This window comes from Tenrec ecaudatus, chromosome 11 (assembly GCF_050624435.1).
Source record: "Tenrec ecaudatus isolate mTenEca1 chromosome 11, mTenEca1.hap1, whole genome shotgun sequence".
NCBI classification, from domain to species: Eukaryota; Metazoa; Chordata; class Mammalia; order Afrosoricida; family Tenrecidae; genus Tenrec; species Tenrec ecaudatus.
Window position 1 is genome coordinate 105,219,043 of NC_134540.1, and position 21,864 is coordinate 105,240,906.

General features: G+C 41.5%; 1 protein-coding gene across 1 annotated transcript in view; it reads right to left on the bottom strand.

Annotated features, from left to right (window-relative positions):
• Positions 1–21,864, bottom strand: part of TM9SF2 (transmembrane 9 superfamily member 2) — a 65,000-nt gene that overhangs the window by 34,945 nt on the left and 8,191 nt on the right. The window contains exons 2-4 of the mRNA XM_075563459.1: positions 14,954–15,021; positions 12,472–12,565; positions 804–931 (exon numbers count right to left, since the gene is read on the bottom strand). Of these exons, the coding sequence (XP_075419574.1) occupies positions 804–931; positions 12,472–12,565; positions 14,954–15,021 (290 nt within the window). The remainder of the gene's footprint in view (positions 1–803; positions 932–12,471; positions 12,566–14,953; positions 15,022–21,864) is intronic.

The window sequence follows — 21,864 nt, forward strand, 5'->3', positions numbered from 1 at the left end:
GCTCACCTTCCCAACAGGATCGCTGAAGACAGAACAGGTGCATAAGCAAATGTGGTGAAGAAAGCTGATAGTGCCCGGTGATAAAAAGAGACAGTGTCTGGGGTCTTAAAGGCTTGAAGATAAACAAGTGGCCATCTAGCTAAGAAGCAACAAAGCCCCCATGGAAGAAGCACACCAGGTATCGATAGGATGAGTATCAGGCAGGCATCAAAGAACAAAAATCATTGTGAATGAGGGGGAGTGCGGAGTGGGGACCCAAAACCCGTCTGTAGGCAACTGGACATCCCCTTACAGAAGGGTTGCAGGGAGGAGACAAGCCAGTCAGGGTGCAGTGTAGCAATGATGAAAAATACAACTCTCCTCTAGTTCTTTACTGCTTCCTCCTCCCCATGAACCCTTGATAATTTATAAATTATTATTTTTTCCTATCATATACACTGTCCAATGTAAAAATCTGTATTCTTATAGTCTTCTTCACTGCCTATGCATATAAAAGAGTATTTCTTTAGAAGACTGATAAAAGTCCTCTTTCCAAAGCATAAATCTTCCAGTTAACTACACACAAATAAAATTGTTACACTTCTACATGGCAACAAAGAACCAGTCATTAAACAAAGACAAGCACAGTTAAAGATGATACTTAAAACGCAGTTATTAACTTTCATAAACAGTCCGTTGGCAGGAAAAATTCACGTTTTAAATGAATAAAAATCAGTTAATCTGCTGTTTTATATACCCAGTGAAATGAGGTTAATATTGAAAGGAAAACGCCAAAAAAAACCACAAAAATCTCCACATCTTACCAGTGATGTTGATAATTCAGCAACATGCTTTTTTTCAAGAATTCTAGCTTTTGTTTGTCTTCAGCTTTCTCTGTATGGTATGTTTTCGTACAAACGAGCTTACAGGTCTCCTCCTTATTAAATGTAAACTGTATTAAAATGAAGTGAAAAGTAAATTAGGGGGAAAATTCATTTATAGCTAATACCATTGTGTGTAGAATTATTTGATTTCATCAAATTACTTAAGTACAATTACATTAATCTTAAATAATATTGTAAAATTCTTCATAACTCAATCAGATTAAAATTCCAACCACATCAGTTTCTCTCAAAAAAAAGTTTGCAAGATGTCAATATACACCCCTCTGAAATGTAAATAAATCCTAGAGGGAAACAAACAAGCCACAAGTAGAACGCAATAGTAATTACTCTTGGCAATGACCTATGATAACATTTTAGAGATTCTGGAATAGATTGCTATGCAGTAAGCCATAAAATTTTTATATTCATTCACTGAATAGTTATTAAATGTTCCCAAAGTTCCAGGTAATAGAGATTATGCACCAATCAACATAGGCTGGTTATACAACAAATTTGGATGTGTTAAAGCCAGGACAAACAAGACTCTTTTTATACACATTTGAGAAGACTACCATCTTTCAGGCTCTGAAAAGGAATGGTGAAACACAATTAAAACTAAAAAAAAAAATGGATTAAAAAAAACAACTAATGATTATTTCAATATGCTTTTAATTTTGGAGTTCAGGATCTAGTTCATTTTCATGGAAGTGAAGACAGTAATAATATATCACGTGATGTGAATTTATGGTCATTATGCCTTAATTTAAATATATTTTCTTGTTTTCAGAGAGTTACAGTTTACTAAACTAACTTTATAGTTTATGCCTATATATCCTTTTAATATATTCAAAAGCAACATCTTGCATCTTTCACTTCCATTTTTCTATATGGTACATTTAATATTAACATACCTAATCCATTTTTTGTGCATCAGTTGAAAACCGAGTATTTCAAGCCCAGTCCACTGCTGCCCCCTGTCAGCCAACAATTTAGTTCTGGCTACACTGGTGCTACTGTGAATATAGCAAGATTAGGCTAATTTTTTTGCAGTGCAAGAAAACATGAAAAAGACTACATGCAATATAGAAACCAGCGGCACAGACAGCTGTCCTTCCTCCTAAATAATTCACTTCAGAGGACAGCCCTCAAGCTACAGCTTAGGGAGAGGGATATGTTTGATCAGAGCACATGGGAGCAAATGAAGGGAGAGGAAGAGAGAGTGGAAGACATCGTGGCCCAAGCCTTGAGGATGATTTCCCTGCTCAGAGCAGCCAAAGCACAGAGAGGACCAGAGGGCCGGACTATGAGACACAACATCCTTCACTGACCCATAACCCTACAGGGGACAATACTGGAGGTAGTGTGGGAATTGTGCCCAATCTGACCCCATCACACTGAGGCAAAACACTAAGGGTGTGCAACAGAACAGCACGGGGAGCAGAGCAAGGAAATCCTGAGGGAATACCCAAAATAGACGTTGGGGGCCGGGGCTTGGCACCCCATCAGATTTAACCAGAAAACACTCCTGAAGGTCAACAAAGAGACCTTGAACTATTTATAGGCTTTTCTTTTTTTTGGCATTGGTTTGTTGTTGTTTTGTCTTTTGTTTTGTTGCTTTGTTTTACTCTTGTTTTGTTTTTGTGCAAATTATTATCTCTGCAGGTCTATCTAGATAAGATAGGCGGGATACACAATCTGGAGGAGAAAACAATGGGACTGAAGGTTCGGGGGAACATGGAAGAAGGGGAGGTAGGGGAAAGGAAGTGGTGTTAACAAAACTAGGGACAAGGGAACAACAAGTGATCCAAAACCAGTGGTGAGGAGGGTGTAGGCGGCCTGGTAGGGCTTGAACAAGGGTTAGGTAGCTGAGAGGAATTACTGAAACCCAAGTGAAGCTGAACATAATAGTAGGACAAGAGGAAGGTAAAAGAAATAGAGGAAAGAACTAGGAGGCAAATGGGCATTTACAGAGGTCTAAATACAGGTATGTATATATGTAAATATATTTATATATGAGGATGAGGAAATAGATCTATGTGTATATATTTATAGGTATAGGATTAAGGTAGGAGATGGACATGGAGTGTCTACTCAAGTAGTCCCTCAATGCAAGAACACAGTATTGTATTAAACTAGCATTCCATGATGCTCACTTTCCCTACACGATCACTGAAGACAAAGCAGGTGCATAAGCAAATGTGGTGAAGACAGCTGATTGTGCCCGGCTATCAAAAGATATAGCATCTGGGGTCTTAAAGGCTTGAAGACAAACACATGGCCATCTAGCCGAAAAGCAACAAAGCCCACATGGAAGAAGCACACCAGCCTGTGTGATCAAGAGGTGTTGATAGAATCAGGCATCAAGCATCAAAGAACAAAAAAATCATTGAGTGAGGGGAGTGCAGAGTGGGAGCCCAAAGGCCATCTGTAGGCAACTGAACACCCCCTTCTTTAAGGGTTGTGGGAAGGGGATGAGCCAGTCAGCGTGCAGTATAGCACCAATGAAACATACAAGTTTGCTCTAGTTCTTTACTGCTTCCTCACCCCCACTATCACAATCCCAATTCTACCTTACAAATCCAGCTAGACCAGAGGCGGTACACTGGTACAGATAGTAACTGAAAACACAGGGAATCCAGAACAGATGATCCCTTCAAGACCAGTAGTGCGAGTGGCGATACCGGGAGGTTGGAGGAAAGGTGGGGTAGAAAGGGGAAACGGATAACAAGGATCTACATGTATATGACCTCCTCCCGGGGGACAGACAACAGAAAAGTAGGTGAGGGGAGACATTGGACAGTGTAAGACATGACAGAATAATAATAGTTTATAAATTATCAAGTGTTCCAGCCTGGCACATTAGGCCGTGAGGATGATGTTCCTGAGTAGAGCAGCCAGTCCACAGAGAGAACAACATTGCTGGCCCCACTATGAGACATGATGCTCCTCAGTGACCAATGGCGCTACAGGGGACTGCACCGGAGACACAGTGTGTGAACTGCACCTGACCTCATCCCACCACACCGAGGCACAGCACTGGGGGAGTGCAGTGGAACAGCAAGGGAATGGAGTGGCAAGATCCCCAGGGAATGCTGAAAGTGGACTTTGGGGCCAGGGCGTGTTGCCCCAACAGACTGGACTGGAAAACACTCCTAAGGGTCAACAAACGATCCTTGAACTAACTACAAGCTTTTCTATCGTGATGTGTTTTGTTTTGTTCTTTGTCAGTGGTTTGTTGTTGTTGTTTTGTTGTCTGGTTGTATACTGTTGCTTTGTTTTCCTCTGTCTTGTTTTCGTGCATGTTATTGTCTCCACAGGTCTGTATAAAAAAGACAGGCTGGATGAACTATCTGGAAGAAAAACAACGGGACTGACAGTTCCGGGGGGACTTGGGATAGGGGGAGGTGGGGGGTAAGGAAGTGGTGTTAACAAACCCAGGGACAAGGGAACAAATGATCCAAATTGGTGGCAAGGGGCGAGTTGCAGGCCTGGTAGGGAATGATCAAGGGTAAGGTTACGTAAAGAAGAGGTATAGCTGTAACCCAGGTGGAGATGGAGCATGATAGTGGGGCAGGAGGAAAGTCAAGGGAAATAGAGGAAAGAGCTGGGAGGCAAAGGGCATTTATAGAGGTCTAGATAAAGACATGTACATGCAAATATATATATGAGGATGGGGAAATAGATCTATGTGCCTATATTTATAGGTTTAGTATTAAGGTGGCGGAAGGACCTTGGGCCTCTACTCAAGCACTCCCTCAATGCATGAATACTTTATTCTATTAAATTGGCATTCTATGATGCTCACCCTTCAGACACAACCACTGAAGCCAAAGCGGGTGAACAAGTAAATGTGGTGAAGAAAGCTGATGGTGCCCGGCTATCAAAAGAGATAGCGTCTGGGGTCTTAAAGGCTTGAAGGTGAACAAGCGGCCATCTAGCTCAGAAGCAACAAAGCCCACATGGAAAAAGCACACCAGCCTGTGCGATCGTGAGGTGTCAAAGGGATCAGGGCTAAGGCATCATCAAAAAAAAATCTTACCATAGTGAATGAAGGGAGAAGTGCAGAGTGGAGACCCAAAGCCCATTTGTCGGCCACTGGAGATCCCCTGAGAGAGGGGTCTAGGGGAGGAGATGAGTCAGTCAGGGTGCAATGTAGCACCGACGAAGTATACAGCTTTCCCCAAGATCCTAAATGCTTCCTCCCCACCAACTACCATGATCTTAATTCTACCTTGCAAGTCTGGATAGAGCAGAGGTTGTACACTGGTGCATATAGGAGCTGGAGGCACAGGGAATCCAGGGTGGATGATACCTTCAGGACCAGGGGTGTGAGGGGTGATACTGGGAGGGTAGAGGGTAAGTAGGTTGGAAAGAGGCAACCGATTACAAGGATCTACATGTGACCTCCTCCCTGGGGGATGGACAACAGAGAAGGAGATGAAGGGAGACGCCAGATAGGACAAGATATGACAAAATAGTAATCTATAAATTACCAAGGGCACATGAGGGAGGGGGGAGTGGGGAGAGAGGGGAATAAAAAAGAGGACCTGATGCAAAGGGCTTAAGTGGAGAGGAAATGCTTTGAAAATGATTAGGGAAAAGAATGTACAGATGTGCTTTACACAACTGATGTATGTATATGTATGGATTGTGATAAGAATTGTATGAGCCCCTAATAAAATGTTTTTAAAAAAATTATCAAGTGTTCATGAAGGAGGGGGAGCAGGGAAGGAGGAGAAAAAAATGAGGAGCTGATACCAAGGGCTCAAGTAGAAAGCAAATGTCTTGAGAATGATAATAGCAACAAATGTACAACTGTGCTTGACATACAATGGATGGATGGATGGATTGTGAAGAATTGTATGAGCATCCAGTAAAATGATTAATAAATACTTATGTTTAGCAGAAGTGAAATAAATCTGACAGAAAAGGACAAGTAAGTACTAGTCCACTTATCATGGATAATCTACACTGGACAAGTGCAAAGAGACAAAAAGTACATTAGAAGCTAGCAGGCCCAGGAGAGCACAGTATCCTGCGCTATTCCTTCTTATTGCTGTCATCTACTAAACCCAGGTCACTGCCCCTCACGCCTTGAGAATTTCTGCTCCTGATTCAGTGTCACTCTCTAACACTACTTCTTGCTACTGAGTTAGTGAACTCAGAATTTGCAATGGGTTGATTACCTTCGACTATCATGTCCCAAGTCTCTGACTTCCCCCCAGTTACTGTGGCTAAACTAGATTCCGATGGCCAACTTCTCCACACACTCACTAGGTCTCATCCCTTCTTGCTCATACTCAACATACCCTTCCTCTCTCCTGAATCATTTTTCCCTTCTCGATTGGATCATCCCCTTCAGCCAATCAGTATACAAACATTTAAAAAACATATGTAAGGTTGATTTTTTTGGGGGGGGAAGAATGGAGGGATCCAAAGTCATTCTCTAGCAACCACTCTTCGGCTTTTTTGCCATTACAATAAAAGTCTTCAAAAAAGTTGTATAAAGGCCCATCTCTAACTGGTCTTCCATACTTTCCCCACTTGGCCATTGCAGCAGCTGTTTTCTCATCAATGGTCTTCACACAGTCCAATTCAATGGTCAATTCTTGGTCCTTGCCTCTGATCCTTCCCCTCAGAAATACTTTCTTGGTTTCCCTGAGTTCACACTTTCCTCACTTCCTCTTTTCGCACTGTGGGCTCCTTCCCTCCCTCTCATTCTGCTTTGCCGGATCACCATCATCTTTTTAACCCACTGCAGCTGAGTGGTCCAGGGCACTTTCGAATTCTCTTTTTCATCTATACTCACTTTTCGAATTCTCTTTTTCATCTATACTCACTTCCTTGGAGATCCCATCAATTCCACGACTTTAAATATACTGACGATTCTCAAGTATAATGTAACGAGGCATCTTCAAAAAGTTTGTGGAAAAATTCCAATGCCCTACAAAACGTTTAAAGCCCATATAGATATAATCTCCAGCCCTAACAACACCTCAAAACAGCAGACTCACATAACAAAGCTGTCCACTCAGCCTCTCTACTTATATGTCCCACAGCCACTTCAAACTTACTACTGTCTACTCTTTACCCCTACACTGCTCTTCCCAGGCTCTCCATCTTAAGTAACAGAAATTCCACATCCTACATCTCATCCCTCAACCAATTCTGTGGCCCCAACTGCAAGATGCAGCCAGATTTCGAGCTACTCACAAGTCTTCCAACTCGCTGCATGGAGTCAATGCTGACTCATCGGACCTCCTGTGGGTTCCTGAAACTGTAACTGTCAAGTTCAGCCTCTCTGTGAAGCTGCCGGTGGTTTCAAACTGCCGACTATGCGGACTGCAGCCCAATGTGTAACCACTGCACCATCAGAGCTCTCTTCTCCTATGAATCCCATGGCTTACACTAGTGTTTCCCCAAGTGGGCAACACCGCCCTCCTGAGGGCCACTGGCAAAATCCAGGGGCGCTGCAAAAACAGATACATACACTTTATCCTGGATTATGGGTACAGTACAATAAAGGTTTTTCATTCTCAGTAGGTGCTAAGTAAAAATGGGCAGTAGACCAAATAAGTCTGGGAGCCTATGGTCTATGCTATTACTGGGTCCTATTTGGAGAGTTACAAAAGCCTCCTAACTGGTCTCCCAGCTTGTGCTTGCCCGCCATGAGTCATTTAACACAGTGGTCACAGTGGTCTAAATCTACTCAAAACCTTCCACTGCTTAAGCACCTCATTAGATGTAACGTTCTTCTAATGGTCTGTAAAACACAATCTGTTGTGGCTGTTAATTAATCTCATTTCTTATTAGGCTCTATTTTGCTCATTTGCTTGAGTTGTATCAGATTTTGTTGTTGTTATCCGCACCTTGAACACACCAGGCAAGTTCATACTTCAGGACTTGGCACATTCTGCAATCTTCACTTAAACCATTTCCCCTTACACATTCATATGGATCCCGCCCTGATCTGTGCCTGGTTTTTCACTCAATTGTCACCTTCTCAGCAAGATCTTCCCTGACCAGTTTGCAACAGTGACTTCCTCACCCACCTTTCTTGACTTCAGTTTCATAGAAGTTTTTTTCTCCAATTTTTATAGCAGCAACTGACACACTATATAATTTCATGTGGTTTCCTTCTCTCAATAGAGTACAAAGTCCATGAGAGATGTTTGCCTTTTCACCACTGTATCCTATACTTCACACGATGCCTACCTAGCATAAGGAAGGCATTCAGTGGCTGCATTAACTGAGTGAATAAATAAGTGGTTAGATTTGAGCTGAGATTTTAGGATCCCATGAAATGTGGCTCAAACGTCAGATAATGCACACTATTTTTCTAACCTAACAGAAGTCTTAGATAAAAAAATAGCAAATACTCTGAGTTTTGTTTTATTGCTGATTGTCAACATTGTTTTAAATGCAGATGTTAAATATGGCAAAATCTTGGAAAATAAGGGAATTGATAACTAATGCAAAAATCTTGGTCAACGCATTCATGTCTGACTTGGAAAAAAGTTTGATCTTATAGGCCCATCTTTCTGTTGATCTCTGACTTCCTTTCAGAAATGCCAACTCTGTCTCTTTAAACTGGGGCTTAGACTTTGTTTTAGCACAAATCTTGATGCACATATCTTCCAGAAATCTCAGAGAAACAGTCACATGCACTTCTATTTTACCTCCACTCCTAGGACTAACTCTGAAAAGCACTAGACCTAAAGAAGAGTCCTTTGCAAAGCAAGTCTTTCCACAGAAACAGAAATCTCTCACAAGGTGGATCTGACTACAGGAAGGAATCCGCCTTGAACGTTTGGAAGGCACAGCCTCTGCATGGGGTTTGAAGGCTTTGCTGGGTCTCCCTGTAAGAGTTTACGTACGGGCCATTTACTTGTAGAACGCGGTTACAGTCTTTCACATTCACTGTCTTTCCCTGTTCCTGATGGTCAAGATCAAGGCCTACAAACAGATGGAGCTGACAGATCAGAGCAGTATTTCAGTTGGTCACACAATTTAATCAATATGGCTGCAAATCACCCTCTGCTAGAAAGACTATGGTAACTTTCGAAATAATGCTACTGAATGAGCATGTGGGGCGGCATTGCGCCTGCCCTGTTCCAATGCTACCCCTGTCCACACCCTTCTCTTTCAACACATGACCTCACACCACTAGGGGGCGAGTGGGGAGTTACTGGCATGCTTAGGTTATACACTTTTATATTAGAGGATTTCCAAAGGATGTAGACTTATGACTGGAAACGAGAAATCTGCCATAGGTTAAACTGGCACCACTATCTATCTTTCCCACCCATGCATCACATACAGGAACACAGTGTTGGGAGAACGTAATGGTTAGTGTAACTAATCAAGTGTTGAGAATTTATTACAAAAGGACAAGTACAACATGAGTCAGCTGAGGTAAGCTTTAAAAAAAATGCAAAAGGGGCATAGGGAAAAAGTTATTGTATAAAACATTCCTGGGGTGAGGACCAGGTAGTATTACAGGGACCACACCAAATCCATGGATACACATGGTAGCCAACTAAACAGGAGGTGGGGAAAGGAAAAAAAAAAAAGAAAGAAATGGGTAACGGGGGCACAGGGCACTAACCCACCCAAGGAGAGGGTATTGTATGTGTCTCCACCGGGAAAAAGGGACCAGACTTCAACCAAATGCTCCATGATGTGAATGCAACATGCTGGCATGGAGTAGGGAACCAGTGGACAGGTCTGAGGGGCCAGCCCCAATCCCAACTAGGTGGACAGCTGCCCCTCCCCACAGAAGAATTTATTTCAGAGGGACATGTCTGATCAAAGCACACGGGAGCAGATGGAGGGGGAGGAGGAGAGAGTGGAGCACATTCTGGTTCACCAGGCCTCGAAGACAATATTCCTGATTAGAACAGCCAGTCCATGCAGAGTACCACACGACCGGCCCCACTATGAGACACGACGTCCCTCACTGACCCACAGCCCTACAGGGGACAACACCGGAGACATAGTGTGCGAAGTGTGCCCGATCTGATCCCGCCCCACTGAGGCAAAACACTAAGGGGGTGCAACAGAACAGCAAGGGAACAGAGCAGCGAGGTTCCCAGGGAATACTGAAGGTGGACTTTGGGGTCAGGGCATGGTGCCCCAACAGAAGGGACTAGAAAACACTCCTAAAAGCCAACAAACAGTTCTTGAACTAACTACAAGCTTTTCTTTCTTGTCGTGTTTTGTTACTGGTTTGTTGTTGTTTTATTTTATATTGTTGCTTGGTTTTGCTCTGTCTTGTTTTTGTGCATGTTATTATCTCTGCAGGTCTGTCTAAATAAGATAGGCTGGAGGAGAAAATAACGGGACCGACAGTTCCAGGGTCACATGGGAGAGGGGAAGGTGGGGAGAAAGGTGGTGTTAACAAACTAAGAGACAAGGGAACAACAAGGGATCCAAATCGGGGTGAGGAGGGTGTAGGAGGCCTGGGAGGGCGTGATCAAGGGTAATGTAACCAAGAGGAATTACTGAAACCCAAAAAAAGACTGAGCGTGATAGTGGGACAAGAGGAAAGTCAAAGGAAATAGAGGAAAGAGCTAGGAGGCAAAGGGCATTTATAGAGGTCTAAATAAAGGCATGTACATATGCAAATATATACATGAGGATGGGGAAATAGATTTTTGTGCATATATTATAGATTTAGTATTAGGGTAGCGGATGGACATTGGGCCTCCACTCAAGTACTCCGTCGATGCAAGAATACTTCGTTCTATTAAACTGGCATTCTATGATGTTCACCTTCCCAATACAACTGCTGAAGACAAAGCAGTTGAACAAGCAAATGTGGTAAAGAAAGCTGATGGTGCCTGGCCATCAAAAGATATAGCATCTGGTGTCTTAAAGGCTTGAAGGTAAACAAGTGGATATCTAGCTCAGAAGCAACAAAGCCCACACATGGAAGAAGCACACCAGCCTGTGTGATCACGAGGTATCAAAGTGATCAGTTATCAGGCATCATCAGAACAAAAAATCTTACCATAGAGAATGAGTGGGGGAGTGCAGAGTGGAGACTCAAAGCCCATTTGTAGGCCACTGGACATTCCCTTACAGAAGGGTCTCGGGGAGGAGACGAGCCAGTCAGGGTACGATGTAGCAACAATGAAACATACAACTTTCCTCTAGTTCCTAAATGCTCTCTCCCTCACCCCACTATCATGATCCCAATTCTACCTTACAAATCTCACTAGATCAAAGGATGTACACTGGTACAGATAGGAACTGGAAACACAGGGAATCCAGGGCGGATGATGCCTTCAGGACCAGTGGTGCGAGTGGTGCGAGTAGTGATATCGGGAGGGTCGAGGGAGGGTCGGTTGGAGAGGGGGAACCGATTACAAGGATCTACATATAACCTCCTCCCTGGGGGACGGACAACAGAAAAGGGGGTGAAGGGAGACGTCAGACAGGGAAATACATGACAAAATAATAATTTATAAATTATCAAGGGTTCATGAGGGAGGGGGGAGTGGGGAGGGAAGGGAAAAAATGAGGAGCTGATGCCAGTGGCTTAGTTGGAGAGCAAATGTTTTGAGAATGATAAGGGCAATGAATGTACAAATATGCTTTACACAATTCATGTACGTATGGACTGTGATAAGAGTTATATGAGTCCCTAATAAAATGATTTAAAAAAATGTTTAGAATTTGCAGACAGGTGTTCAATGTGGTCAGAGGGCCTAGTGAGAAAGTACGGAATGAGGCCAACTAAGGGGTCTGAGGTATATAAAAGAGGGATAGGAAACAGGTGGAGAGTCCTGATAAGGGAGTAGTTCTCAACCTGTGTCGCCACCCCTTTGGGGGTCGAACGACCCTTTCACAGGGTTTGCCCGATCCGTAACAGTAGCAAAACTACAGTTATGAAGTAGCACCAAAAATAATTTATGGTTGGGGGTCACCACCACATGGGAACTGTATTCCATGGTCACGGCATTAGGAAGGTTGAGAACCACTACTCTAACATGTTAGGCTGGGTGAACAACCTGGGGTGAAATTACCGCACAGTAACAAGCTCCTGAGGAAAGAAAGCCAAGCTAAATCAAGTCCATTGCCATAGAATCGATCGTGACAGAGCAACAGGACAGTGTAGTCTGTACAGAAGCAGATCGTCTCAGCTTCCTCCCAAGGGGCAGCAGGTGGGTAACAGTTAGCAGCAAGAACTTAACCACTGTGTTCCCAAAGGTCCCTTTTGTCCCAGGTAGAAAGTTGTTGTTTAAATGCAGATTAGTATGTCAAAATATAAACATATTATTTGATTTATGCATGCTTGTAAGTATATTAAAAATGTCACGAAAGACTAACAAGAGACTGAAATGGACCTGGGTGGTCCAGATCCCAGTGTGAGTTGAAGCAGGGACCTGAGCAAGCTCATCTCCGCCACGGTTTATCATTTGTAATACTGGTAGTATGTGCACTCAAGAACCCATGTAACTGCGACATATCGTGGGAAGGAAAACCGTGACTTTGAAAGAAAATGAATTCCACCTTCGCATGAGATGAATGATCTCAAACTTCTCTCTTAAAAGATAAAAAAAATGTTTTAACTACTGAGTTGTATGTAGTACTAAATACAAACCTTATATGGTGAAGGTTCAATTCTTTCCCCGAATAAAACTTGACCAAGATTTTCAGATGGGCGTTTACCTTCTGATGCTTGGCAAAAGTCAAACCTGCGGGGGAGAATATATAAAAGGAAACAATGAGATGTCAAATACCTAGCTGATCTTGAGAACATATTAGATATTAATCAATCAAGCAGCTCTAATAGATAAGAAATATATTCACACTCCAAGGTCTATGTATACTTACTCAGAACAATTCCCTGAAAATTATGCCTTAGATTATGCTGATTTCTGAATATTACTCTTAAATTTAAAAAAACCAACTTATCGCTATCAGGTCAACAGACGCTCATGGCAACCCGACAGACAACAGAACTTCCCAATGGCGTTTCTCAGGCTGTAATCTTTATGGAAGCACACTGTCATATCTTCTTCTCAAAGGGCAGTTGACGGATTTGAACTACTGACCTTTCTGTTAGCAGCTGAGCACCTAACCACTATGCTACCAGGGCTCCTTAGAATACTCTGAACCCATTATAATTTGCTTTTATTTATATAACGCATCTTTATTCATCAAGCAAATTTTGCACAATATATTTCCTTTCAGTCAAATCCTTTTAACCCAAAACTTTACTTAAACATTCTATTTCAGGAAGATGTGTCAGGTTTACCTGGGGTTTGGCATCATCCTGACATACTGATCAAGGCACTTCAACACGAGAAGCAAGGCTAGACAGTTATTTTGAGAGCAGGACGCTGGAAGAAGCGTCCACATTCATTCCATTGCTCCGTGTGTTCTACTTCTCTTATTAATACTGGTGTTAGCTGTGATTGAGCCAATTCTAACCCATGGAGATACCCTCGGTGCACAGCAGAACTGCTCCATAGGCTTTTCAAGGTGGTAACCTTTCCAAAGCAGATCCTAAAAGCTTCTGGGTGGGTTTGAACCACCAACCTCTTGCACTATAGTTGAATGTTTAACCATTTGTACTACGCAGCTGCCTCCTGGTATTACACAGATTTTTATAATGTTGTTAAATGTTGTAGCTAAAATTGTGGAATAAAGTACCGTCCTGTGTTCACCTTGAATGACCTGGGGGATATTATATTTGAGGTCAGTACAGTGATGGCAACAGATGAGATGCTCAAGTGATTAAATCAGACTGGGACCGTGGAGTCCCTATGGGTTGAACTTGACTCAACAGCAGTGAATCTGTTTGTTTGTTAGTGGCTAAAGAAAAACAAAACAACCAAGGCTGGGAATACCCAAATGAACACTTTTCATCTATTTTGTGTGATACAATGAATTTTCATAAGAATACCCACAAAGGGTTACAAACAGAAGTGTTGGCTTATTTTAATATACAAACAAAAAGTAGAAAAAATGTGGACATCTCCAATAGTTAAATTATGGTCAATTCATACATGAGTTTTATACTCAAACATATTTACTAAGTATACGGTTCTTATCAAATATTCTTTTTTGTGTGTGCTTTTTTCTGCAGTAATCTATTTTTCTTTTAAAACTTTTAGTTACTAGAGAAAATTGAAAGCTGAAAAATAAAAGTACAAATCAAATATAAAAATATGAGTTTATTTGGTTTAACATACCTTGGTGGTACTGTGGGATAAACACTGGGCTATTCTAACTTCAAGGTTGATGGTTCAGACCCACTAGCTCCTCTAAGTTATAAAAATGAAGCTGCCTGTTCTCATAAATATTTCCAGACCTGTTAAGGGTCAGTTACAGAGCTGAAATCAGGTCAATGGCAGTGTGTTTTCTGGTTGGTTTTAAACAAAAATACATAAATGTGTGTAAGTATGTTAGCTGATTCAGAGAGAAATAAACAGACATCAAAGTAAGGGGATTTCTGGGGATTAATTAAATGGAGCATAAAAATTCTGGTTAAAATTTTGCTTTTTATTAAAAATGTTAAGGAAAATAAAATATCTATTCTGGTAAAAAAAGAAATCTACAGTTTTAGTTGGTACTCCTATATTCTCAAAGCAACATAAAAATGAACATTTTAACCCTATTTTGAAAATAAAGGCATTTACCATATATACTTGAGTATAAGCCGACTCGAATCTCCAGCGAGGCACCTAATTTTACCATAAAAACTGCATTAAAAATGTGCTGAAAAACTCAACTTACACTCGAGTATATATGGTACTTGATAACAACTAGTTATTTATGTGACTGTTTGGAAGTAAAAATGTTCTTAGGCTCCCCTAAAGGAGCCGTGGTGGTGGCGGGGACTGAGTGTTGAGCTGCTGACAAACTGCTCCGTGGGAGAAGGAACAAGCTCTCTGGCCCTGTGAACCAAAGGAACAGTTCTACTTTGTCCAAGGTCAAAATGAGTTTCAATCGACTTGATTGCACTGAGTTTGATTAGTTTTAAATGCATATAAATTTATCTGTAAATGCAGAGAAAATAAAGATTTAAATGCATACAATTCTGATGAGTTAATATGAAATTTTATAAAAGAACTTACGATGTGTATTCATAAGGAAGCACAGATTCCATTGAGTCAAGTCTGTTCACAAACAGTTCTATTTCGGCCTAAAATGAGAAAGCACAGAATTAGAAATGTAATCAATATAGCAGCAGATCGGAGCCATGCTTTCAGAGTTAAAAAGGCTGTGACGTGTGAAATAGAGGATGCCCAAAGGTCTTAGCTATCGAGTGCTGCTGTAACAGAAACGCCACATGAGGCGACTTCAGCTTCTCGGTTAAGAGGCCAGCAGTCTGACATCAGGGAACGGGCTCTCTCCCTGTCTGATCTGGAAGGTGACCCTTGCCTTCCTAGAGCGCCTGGGTAATTTTCACATGAAACTTGGCACCCCTTTCCTTCCGTTTCCGTACTTGTCTCATCTCTCTCAAAATACACACTACACCAATCCTGTTTCAGTAACATAACAAAGACCATCAATTCCCAAAAGGGTTTATAACCACAGCCATACAATTTAGGAGCTAGAACACGCAATTTGTAATACCAATCCAGCTAAAACATTTTCTCTTATAAAACTACTTGCTGAGTTGATTTTTTAAAAAAGTTTTATTGGCACTTCATCCACATGTCACACAATTCAAATTATACCAAGAATTGTATATTCATTGCTGAGTGGATTTATGTGCATTTAAAAAGAGTCCAAGTAGTGGGTTACATGGTGGGCTGCTAACTACACGGCCAGCATGGGAGAAAGATGATGTGCTCCACTCCAGTAAAGGGTTCCGGTCTTGGAAACCCTTAGGGGAAGCTCTGCCCAGTCCTGTAAGGTTGCTATCAGTTGGAAATGACTGGATGGCAGAAGAATTTACATAAAAATAATATATAATTGTGAATGTCACCAATATTTTCAAGCTCTAAAACTTTCCAAAACTTTAACATATTTTAACTAAAAGCATTCATTAGAATAAAATGCTTTAGAAAATGTTTTCCCAAATCAAAATTTCATTCTGAAGTACAAAAGTAATTAAAAATTTTTACAATTTAAAAAAATATTCTCACAATAGTCACAAAATGCTGCCAAGTTGATAAGAAACTTCTAGATCAGCTACATTAGAAATCTCATGTATGCGTCCACTCAGAAGGAGATAGATGACATACATGGCTTAACCCTGTGTGCCACACAGTTGATTCCAACCAACAGCGTTGGTTTTCTAAGCTGTAATCTTCCTAGGCCCAGACCAGCAGATCTTTTCTCCCAAGGAGCGGTGGGTGGGCTCAGACTTACAGTTTCCAAGAGAGTGCTTAATCAACTGCAACCTCCTAAGCCTCTCTTTAAAGGATTGCTCTGATGAGTCTGAAAACTCACGAAGAAACTACACAATGACTAAAATAAGTTCAATAATATAAGAGGGGAGGAAAAATGTACTAGCATCTTAGTAGATAGGAATAAATACAAAGCTACTACTTTCCTATTGAAGGTAGTCCTAATGGCATAGTGGATTATGTGTTCAGTTGCTAACTGCAAAATCAGCAGTCAGCCACCCTTGGGGAAAAGATGAAGTTTTCTGCTCCTGTAATATTTAGTCTCAGAAAACCAACAGGGCCGTTCTACTCAGTCCTACAGGTTGCTACTGGCCAGGTCTAAGTTTTTTTCTGACACTCCAAAACTTCTCTCAAGCATAATATTCATCCAGTTACCTCCCTCTCAACAAGGGCTCATTACTATTTATGATATAATGCCTGCAAACAATTTGGTCCCAAAGTGCTTTGGGTGCTATCCAAAAACAATGAAATAGAAACGGTTTATTTGGAAAAAATAAGTCTTAGATTAGAGCTCTACAACTGCCTTACTTTCCCAAAGCCGTATTTGGAATTTTGATCTCACTACCTAGGGGCAGTATTCCTCTATGCTTGCTAATATACCCCCAAAGCAAGATGCTTAATAGTCAATGAAAATAAGCTGCACTGTCAAATATGGTAGGCAGTGGCTGCACAAGGCGATTCCTGCTGCTGGTGGTGTCCCGCTCACAGTGATATGTGGGGTTGAGATCCCACAGGGTTTTCAAGTCGGTGGGTTTTCTTGGGACCCTGCCCAATGCGCCTATCTTTCCTAAAAGCTTGTAACACCAAGAATCACCGGCAGAATTAAAAGTTTTGACTCCAATACTTACATAAGTAGAAAATAACATTGGTACCCTTCATTAGCCTTATTAACATGGCATAAATTCATGAAGACTTTTTTTTATCTGTTTCCTATATTATTTAACTGGTAGTTTAAGAGTTCACCATTTCAAAAACATTTATTTTTTCTTTAAATATACTTTCTTAACTTGGCTATGACACAATTTATTACTTTTTGCTTTCTCAAATAACTTGTGGAGATACACTGCCATTGGCTATCTATTACAGGTCTCCCCTACGATCAGAAAGTGAAGCATGCCTTCAAAGCCAAAAGGCATAGAGTAAGAAAGTGGTTCGCATGAACTTATCTGGAGTTTTTAGCACTTAGACTCAACTCATACTAAAAACACATAAAAGCCCAAATTACGCTAGCAGACTGTGTTCGCAGACACAGTTCAAAGTCATGGCAGCTCATGTCAGAAGTAGTTTCCCTGGAAGGTGCTTGGCGGCCACACTCTGGAGCTCAGGGGGGCACGCTGCCTCTGTAAAGGCTGCTGCAAAACAAATGCGGAACCCTCGGTTGCACTTTTTGCCTTTTTTCCAGTTAAAAGTAAAATCCTGTACTGTCTGTTGTGAAAACAGAATTTGCGGTGAAGTGAAATTTCTTAACACAGTTCTTCTATCCACGCCACTGTCACTCCCATCAAATGAATGGGTGGGACTACACTACAGGGCATGTGTAACACTACTACACGGATTGGGTAGTTTCAGTTATCACAGCCCTGGCGATAAAGATGAACCACCTTTGAAGCGGGAGCACAGAGAGCAATCCCAGGACCACTAAGAGAAGGGGCCTCAGGGGCAACACATTTCAGATCTCTGTCTGAAGTGACGGAGGCTGAGACCAGAGACACCAGAGACGGAGGCAAGGAGGCAAGAGAGAAGAGAGCAGGTCACTGAGACTGAGACACAGCAGTAAATGGTTTTCCTGGCCCTTGGGGGCAGAGGCTAAGGGACCAAGAAGTTGACAGGCTGAGGACAAGTGAGAAAGGTGACTGCTTGACAGGATGAAGAGAGGGATCAATGTGACCAATGACTGTATCCTTGGTATTTTCTAATCCTGGCTTGTGATAACGTATTAACTCCCCTTAAAAAAAAACAAACACAAACCCGTGATTATGAGCACTGTCTGAGTTCTGGGTGGTCACGGCAATGAATTATCAAACCCAGCATAGAAGTAGAGTGCTGAGGGAGAAATGCGGGGTGCTAGACTAGATAAAGAAAGATGGAGGGTGGAGTCATGTTTGACCACTGCTTCATAGTAATAGGGAAGCCAAGAGGTTAGATATGACCCTCATACTGTTAAGGACTAACGTAGGCCTTCCATGAAAGCCAATTGGTGCAAACTTTCAAAAAGGGAATGGCGAGGGGAATTCTTGTATCTATAGGAGTTTAATACTAACAAAGCCAAAAATTTCATGTGTGTTCTTAGCTAAAAGTTAAAAACCAAATTAGCCTCAAGCACCAACCCAGAAAATCTCCACTTTCACTATTCTCTACAGACTTATCCCCCTACCTCCTCTGCCCTCCAACCAGCTCACACTTCAATTTCCAATTTAAACTTCTCAACAAAAAAATAATAAGGGAAAGAGTGGTCTCAAATGCTGGTTTCCTGGCTCCATCTATGTCTACCATGCATTTGGATAACTCTAGGCGCCATGAGAGCTTCTTACAGAAACCACACTCCTTGTTGGTTAACTTAGTACCCTTTAAAACTATTATCAATACACTTACAATAGCTGCAGTGCTTAAGCTCACGGCTGCTAAATGAAAGGTCAGTGGTTCAAACCCGCCTAGCAATATGCTATTACAAATACTTCACCTAGGAAACCTTTGTCATACCAGGAGCTGTCAAAAAATTCATAGAAAAAAATGGAATGAAATGATTATTCTAGTTTTCCACACTTAAAAAAAAAATCTCCCTTGTAGGTTAATATGAGTCAGAACTTCCTCACAGATGTTTTGTTTTGTTTTTTTGTGTGTGAAAATTTTGGTATTTAAATGGTTCATCTGTTACCATTTCTTTGTATACCTTGTCCTTTTGTTATTGCTGTGACCAAGACATTTAACTACTATACTAATTCTGGAGATCAGCTTTTCACCTTTCCTAGGGTTGTCTCATCTATTATTATCATTTTAAATTGTAGACGATTGTAGTTCTCCACTTCAACTGCAGACTCCGTATCTTGGCCTACCTGCTGGGTCTAGCTCACTACTGGAGTTCCACTTTTTCTTCTGAATCTGTGGGGGAGGGGAGTGTGCAATGCTCACCACAATCCCGTTGTTCTGTCTCATACACATTGCTGAGTTCATTCTAAACCCTAGATCTATTCTTAATAAGTATGTGCTCTTGGACAAGTAATCTTGACTGACGGTGGACTGAGGTAACAAGGAAGAGAAAGAGTGTGGAAGCTGATCCACAGTTGGCACATAATAACTACAAGTCCGAGGAATCAATGGAGCTTATAACCTTCTCAATCAGCACTGAGGGTTTCTGTAGGAAGAGATCTTGTCCTCTCTCCCTGTCCCATCGGAACAGCAGTGATATGCAAGACTAACATTTTTAAAAGACACCAAGAGAACACTAGATTTTGTCACCTTCTGATGCACCTGTGTAAAGGTGTGGGTGAGCTCCAACCGTCCATCAGGAGACACTCTAATGACATTCCTTGGAGGCGTGTCTTTCCATAAGCGACACCGAGAACTTTTCTCTTCCGATCCAGCTGGCATCTGACCCATGGACTTGAATTGAGCTGGGCGGTTTCCTTGATGTAAAGTGATTTCTCATACACGTGAGTGTGCTTGGTTTTGCTTCTCTAGAAAACTCAGCCTGTCCCAGCTTTCTTAACTGCCATTTATACCTACTCATTATTCTTTTCTTTGCTATTAGCTTAGGGCGGGAGAAGGTAAACGACTACAAACACACGTCCCATAATAACTTTACCAGCTAGAGATTATGTGCTCCATTTTGAGACAAAGAAATAAGTCAGAAACTGGACCATTAAAACAAAAAGGCAAACCCAACTGCTGCAATCAGCACTGCTAAATTCTGCTTTCCAAACATTTCTTCCACTCTCTTGCCTACTCTGACTCTTGAAGACACTAAATAAAAGCCCTTAACTTAGTGCTTTTTAAAACCATTTTATGGGGGGCTCATACAGCTCTTATCACAATCCGTCCGTCCGTCCATCCATTGTGCCAAGCACACTGTTGTCATCTTCATCCTTCAGCATTCAGTCTTTTATAATAAGAGATCACTTCAAAAACTCACGGAAAATAGGAAATTGAAAGGGGAAATTTCCCACAAACTTTTCAAAGTTTTTCATATTTGTAAATATGCTGCATTTGCAATGCTTTTCATGGCTTAAAGTAAAACAAGACAATTTCAGAGGGACTATAGAATAATGTGATCCTAGTAACAGGGCAGCAAAGGGTTCATGAGGGAGGGGGCGGGGAGGGAGGGGAAAAATGAGGAGCTGATACCAAGGGCTCAAGTAGAAAGCAAATTTTGAGAATGATGAGGGCAACAAATGTACAAATGTGCTTGACACCATGGATGGATGTATAGATTGTGATAAGCATTGTACGAGCCCCCAATAAAATTAATTTTTTTAAAAACTGGGAGAAGAAAGGAAATTAAACTGCTAGTTTATGTGGCTTAATAAAACACTGAAAAGATGAATTATATGATCAATCTCCACAACCCTGAGTCCAGAAAAATTATATGGTGCCCAGCTCTCACTACCAAACTACTCTGCAAAGGATCACATTTAGGCTGGGAGAAAAATGTAAAACAAAACTCATCATAAAAGAGATCAGGCTTCTGCTGGATTCCCTCATGAAGGGAACACAGAAGATAGGGTGCTACAGCAAGTGTGGTGAAAAAATGAGATGGTTCCCGGCTAACAGAATAGCGCCTGGGGTCTTAAGGGCTTGTTTCCAAACAAGCAGCCATCTCTAAGTGAGATGCCAAGTCCACAAGGAAGAAGCACACCAACAGCCGTGACCCAAGGACTGTAAAATATATAACCCGAATACAAAGGAGGGGATAGTATCAGAGCTCAAATTGTGGGATTCTGCTTTCCAGAAGGCTATGGATGACAGCGGAAGCCCAAAATACACTCGCAGGATCTACACAAGGAATAAGCCTCTGGTGATTTTCTTCAAACCATGATTGCGAGATGGGAATACACTGGTTACCAGACAGAGAGTACTGGAGGGATGACTCTAAGATTGAATGACAAACCCTGCCCCGTGATCTCCCCTTTGATCCTCGGGTCCTCTTTGGGCTCCATCTGGTTATTAATGTGTTGTTGCTGTTGTTTTCAAATTGAGTTTTATCTCTTGTAATAGTTTGTCCCTGTGGCTAGCTTTCTTGAATCTTTGCTATGTTTTTTGGTATATGAACCCCACGATTGATGAACGTAGAGAGAAAACAACTAGAGTAAGAATTCCTGGGGGTAGAGTGGGGAAGGGCACGGGGAAAGGGGTGTTGTAATCAAGGAGTTCACAAAGAAATAAAATGTTTTGAAACTGATTTTGGTAGCAATTGTACAGTACTGCTTGACGTGATTGAACTATGGATTGGTATGATGACTGCATGAGGTCCTAATAAAATGATTTGGGAAAAAAAGATTTAGTCTTTCTACTCTGTCCTACTGGGTTGCTATATCAATTTGATGGCAGTGAGCTGGGTTAATGTTACTAAACAACTTGTGTAGAAATTGTTAAACGGAAACCTAATTTACTATGTTAACTTTCTCCAAAAATTC